This window comes from Oncorhynchus mykiss, chromosome 13, assembly GCF_013265735.2.
Source record: "Oncorhynchus mykiss isolate Arlee chromosome 13, USDA_OmykA_1.1, whole genome shotgun sequence".
In the NCBI taxonomy this organism is placed as follows: Eukaryota; Metazoa; Chordata; class Actinopteri; order Salmoniformes; family Salmonidae; genus Oncorhynchus; species Oncorhynchus mykiss.
Window position 1 is genome coordinate 14669789 of NC_048577.1, and position 5226 is coordinate 14675014.

Below are 5226 nucleotides of genomic sequence, written 5' to 3' on the forward strand. Positions count from 1 at the left end.
CTGGCTTTTTTATGACGGTTTTGGAGCAGTGGCTTCTTCCTTGCTGAGCGGCCTTTCAGGTTATGTCGATATACTGTAGGACTCATTTTACTGTGGATATAGATACTTTTGTACCTGTTTCCTCCAGCATCTTCACAAGGTCCTTTGCTGTTGTTCTGGGATTGATTTGCACTTTTCGCACCAAAGTTCATTCATCTCTAGGAGACAGAACACGTCTCTTTCCTGAACGGTATGACGGCTGTGTGGTCCCATGGTGTTTATACTGTACTATTGTTTGTACAGATGAATGTGGTACCTTCAGGCGTTTGGAAATTGCTCCCAAGGATGAACCAGACTTGTGGAGGTCTACAATTTTTTTAGGAGGTCTTGGCTGATTTCTTTTGATTTTCTCATGATGTCAAGCACTGAGGCACTGAGTTTGAAGGTAGGCCTTGAAATACATCCACAGGTACACTACACCTTCAATTGAGTCAAATTATGTCAATTAGCCTATCAGAAGCTTCTAAAGCTATGACATAATCTCCTGGAATTTTCCAAGCTGTTTAAAGGCACAGTCAACTTAGTGTCAACTTCTGACCCACTGGAATTGTGATACAGTGAATTATAAGTAAAATAATCTGTCTGTAAACAATTGTTGGAAAAATGACTTGTGTCATGTACAAAGTAGATGTCCTAACCGACTTGCCAAAACTACAGTTTGTTAACAAGAAATTTGTGGAGTGGTTGAAAAATGAGTTTTAATGACCTCAACCTAAGCGCATGTAAATTTCCGACGTCAACTGTATGTGCCCTGGACAAAAGTAGTGACCTATATAGGGAATATGGTGCAACTTGGGATTGCAGCCACAATTGTCTTGGCGTGAATGTGTTTTGACACACATCTTCCCGTCGCCCAGTCACAATTGATTCTGTGTGTCATTCCACCCTGCATACCACTGCTGGCTTGCTTCTGAAGCTAAGCAGGGTTGGTCCTGGTCAGTCCCTGGATGGGAGACCAGATGCTACTGGAAGTGGTGTTGGAGGGCCAGTAGGAGACACTCTTTCCTCTGGTCACAAAAAAAATATCCCAATACCCCAGGGCAGTGATTGGGGACATTGCCCTGTGTAGGGTGCCGTCTTTCGGATGGGACGTTAAATGGGTGTCATGACTCTCTGAGGTCATTAAAGATCCCATGGCACGGTGTTAACCCCGGGGTCCTGGCTAAATTCCCAATCTGATCCTCAAACCATCACGGTCACCTAATAATCCCCAGTTTACAATTGGCTCATTCATCCCCCTCCTCTCCCCTGTAACTATTCCCCAGGTCGTTGCTGCAAATGAGAACGTGTTCTCAGTCAACTTACCTGGTAAAATAACGGATAAATAAATAAAATAAAAACTCAAGAACTATTTAGCTAATTCAGCCACGCTACTGGACAGGAACAGTGATAAAACCCCTTCCTGGTCTGTTAGTGTGTCTCTCAGACTGATGCTGTTATAGCATAGTGAACACACACACACACCCAGGGCCGTGCACAGACCTTTCAGGGGGCAGGTGCTCAAAAAGTACCAAATGCCTCTGCAGGGGACCATTTTAACAGTTTTGGAGCATAGGCCTGTTTATTCCTGCAACAACACACCCACTCATCATCTTTACAAATTCTAAGCAAGCTAGTTAAAGTGAATCCTAAAGACAGAGATGATTGACATCGGGAAAAGAGGGTGGGCTATCAGCTGATCACTGATGTTGATGATTGATGTAAATCTGCTTGTTAGCTAGCTTCATTTCTTTTACTGATTGTAATTGACCTCTATGTCTTTCTGTCTCTCTCTCTGCTGTGTATCAGCCGACCAGACTGAATATTGATGATGATGTAAGCTAAATCAAGTGTGAATAAAATACTTTTTAATTTTTTTAATTTAACCTTTATTTAACTAGGCAAGTCAGTTAAAAACATATTCTTATTTTCATTGACTGCCTAGGAACGGTGGGTTAAGTGCCTCGTTCAGGGGCAGAACGACAGATTTTGTTACCTTGTCAGCTCGGTGATTCAATCCAACAACCTTTCGGTTTTTGGCCCAACACTCTAACCACTAGGCTACCTGCCGCCCCAAAATATGCTGCTGTGGCAGTAGTGTTGATATTTAAACTAGGTAGCTAGCTACAGACACTCGACAGGTGACCGCATATCTCAAGCCAAGCATGTTTGGATACTGGGAGCGTGCTATCTCCGTACAGGGCAGACTGGGAAAAAGTGCAACGGGCGTGAGAGCTCCGTACAGGGTGAACCTGACACCACGGCACCTTGGGGGCAGTGGCTTCCAAACAACAATGACCAAAAATACATATATACAGTAATTTTGGGGGAAATTATACCACCACCCAAAACGGCTCTTTGGAGACTGGAAGGGGCTTGTCTTCTGAACAGGTAGAGCCCTATATGTGCACTGCACACACACACAAACACACTCCTAGCAGGTCTGTCTTGACATCTTCATCACGTTTCTGTCCTTGGAATGACTTACCATACATTATGTTGTTGTTGTGTAGCCTGAGGGCAAACACACACACACACACACACACACACACACACACACACACACACACACAGTTGATGGATAGACTGAGTCACAGCTCCCACCACCCGTAGGAGATAGATGAGAGTGTAGAGAGATGCTATATGAGGACTGAGGAACCTACACTACTGTAGTCTACAGTATATCTCCCATAACAACCATATCAAAGCTACTGTATCCATAGTGACGGGATTATACATCCCATACAATGTGATGCAAGGTTTTCCAAATATTGCGACAGCAAATAGGTTACAACACACCATATTTTTCAACAACAAAAAAATACAGTCCAGATGTCATATTGCTCATAATATTGTGGTAATAATATAATATCCATATTAGTGCCATGGAATAAAATGATTATGAGACTGCATATCTCTTGACAAAATCAGTCAAAGATTGATTGATTAACAACCGAACAGATGTCAACCTGTAGGCTACTGTAATTTAATTAAGCATGATTTATCCATTTTCCCTTCCAGTGTTTGCTAATATTACAACTATTTCAACTAACAGACCAGTGATCATCTGGGATCCCGGAGCGTGTGGATTTAAACCACGGCTGTATAGGTAGTGTGGTAACAATGTTTCAACTTGATTTGGTCTTAATTCGGTGCTGAACTAATGTAGTATGGCGTTCATAAACCGCCAACGATCCAAAAGTGTAGGTTATTTGCACAATTTATTGGTTAGAGACAAGAGTTCGCAAGTACATGTTTACATTTCTCATTTCCCTCTAATGTAGCGTTTGCATAAACTATATGTGGCTACTCCGATCACCACGCAGTCATTTCCCTGTGGTATTTTCACATGAACTAGTCCATTAAGCGGTTTTGCATTGATACACAATTAGCAAATTATGCGTTTCAAATGGCCATTACACAGTCGTGTGTGTCACTGAAATTGTCATCTGTAAGGGCAAATAATCATTTCTGACCTATAACAAGCAGTAGCCTAAAGTAAGTAGCCCGGGGCATCGATTTAGCATCTGAAATTACCTTAGAGGATTTGTTGTGATTAAATATTGCTTGGATTATACCGTTTTGGGTTCAAATTCACACCCAGTGGATTTTTTAAATTAGATTTACAGTAGGCTACACAACGAATGGATTTGAAGGAGACCCAATGTGGGTTCGTTCAGTTGTCATTCAGTTCATCTTCATAATGTTTTGGATTTGGAAACATCCCTACAACATCGTACATCTGTCACTCTTTGCGCGGGAGGCTGGGACGCTAGCGACGTCGATGTAACATGTCAGAGTAGCACATCTCCATTTAAAAGGATCTCGATTTGAAAATGAATACAGCCGTCTGTGCCCATCCAGTCTACCAAAGCGCCAGGCATAGATTGGCAGACAGGAACAATCATTCAAGCAGCGGTTGTAGCCCATGCAGTCTTCAGCTATGTCTTTATCAGACACTTAAAATGGGTAGGATGGTAAAAGGGATATAATAGCTACGTGTAACAGCAGTAGCGCCACAGTCTTACCGGCTGCTGTATGTGACGAACCGTTCCTTTCCCTTGTGGAGGATGGTGCTGTAGCTGAACCTCGCGCTTCATATACTCGCTGCTGCCTTTGTAGCCACCGCCGCCGACCCGGTCTCTCTTCTCCCTCATGTTCGACGCGCCACCGCCGCCGTTTTCCCGTTCTTCCCCGGAATCGAGGCTACTGAAGTTCCACACTATCAGCGTCTGGACCAGCAGCACCGTGAGAGCCGCTATCAAGGCGGAACGCGAGCGGCGGGCCAACCTGCGAGCGCACGAGCCACCAACCATCTTCACTCTTTGACTGCTAGGACTCGAGAGGAGAAGGTCGGCTAGCCTGCCTCTGCGTTGCGCGACAGTCAGCAGGAGCGGAGAGACCACGGGAGTTTTTATTTTTTATTTTTTAGATCTAGCTCGCGATGGCTAGGAGGAGCGTCGAGGAGAGGAGGCAGCACAGAGCCATCGTGTGGTTGAAAGACGTTACGCGCGAGCTCAGGATCTTCACCGAATGTTCTGAATCACAGCGACGGTAAATGAGAGTCCTCCGTCTGGAATTCTTGTATAAAATACATCAGCACGAAGCACGTGGGTTATCACCTCCCACATGTACGTGATACCTATCCACGACATTTAATGATTAAACAAACCAACAAACAAAAAATATTTTTGGAGACGTTGATGTGGGTGAACACAATGTACCGTTGAACAATATCAGTACCATGGACAGTGCTCACAGAAAATGTGTATCGCTGCAGCTTCTTACAAATAGAATACAAGCTCACATCCATCCCGTGTACTGTAGGCTCCACTAGGACCAACCCTCACCATCCCCTTATGCACTCAATTATTGATGCCACTTCATGTGCATTTCAAACATAACCAATGTACCAAATGATCATAAGAGCTATAAAAGGAGAGTTATTCATGTACAGTATATTGTAGCAAATCCAACACGCAATGACCTCATGAAGAAGTTCGGACCTCTTGATTTAACAGTTAAGCTGTTGGCTTGACAGTCGCTGGACCTGTGTTCGAGTCTCCGTGGGGGGTTAACCCCAAATTCACTTCAACATGATTTGATTCTTAAGAAATGGCCTAAGTCTATGCCTACAGCTGTGTATGAACGGTAGAGAGGACTCCAATGGAGCTAGGTCTTACAATAGTATCAAGCCCAAAGTTATAC

General features: G+C 43.8%; 1 protein-coding gene across 1 annotated transcript in view; it reads right to left on the reverse strand.

Moving 5' to 3' along the window:
• LOC110485733 (xylosyltransferase 1) overlaps positions 1 to 4575 on the reverse strand; it is a 127837-nt gene extending 123262 nt beyond the window's left edge. Inside the window, exon 1 of the mRNA XM_036940395.1 lies at positions 4047 to 4575. Coding sequence (XP_036796290.1) covers positions 4047 to 4334 — 288 coding nt within the window. The 5' untranslated portion in view covers positions 4335 to 4575. The remainder of the gene's footprint in view (positions 1 to 4046) is intronic.
• Positions 4576 to 5226: the final 651 nt, after the last annotated feature.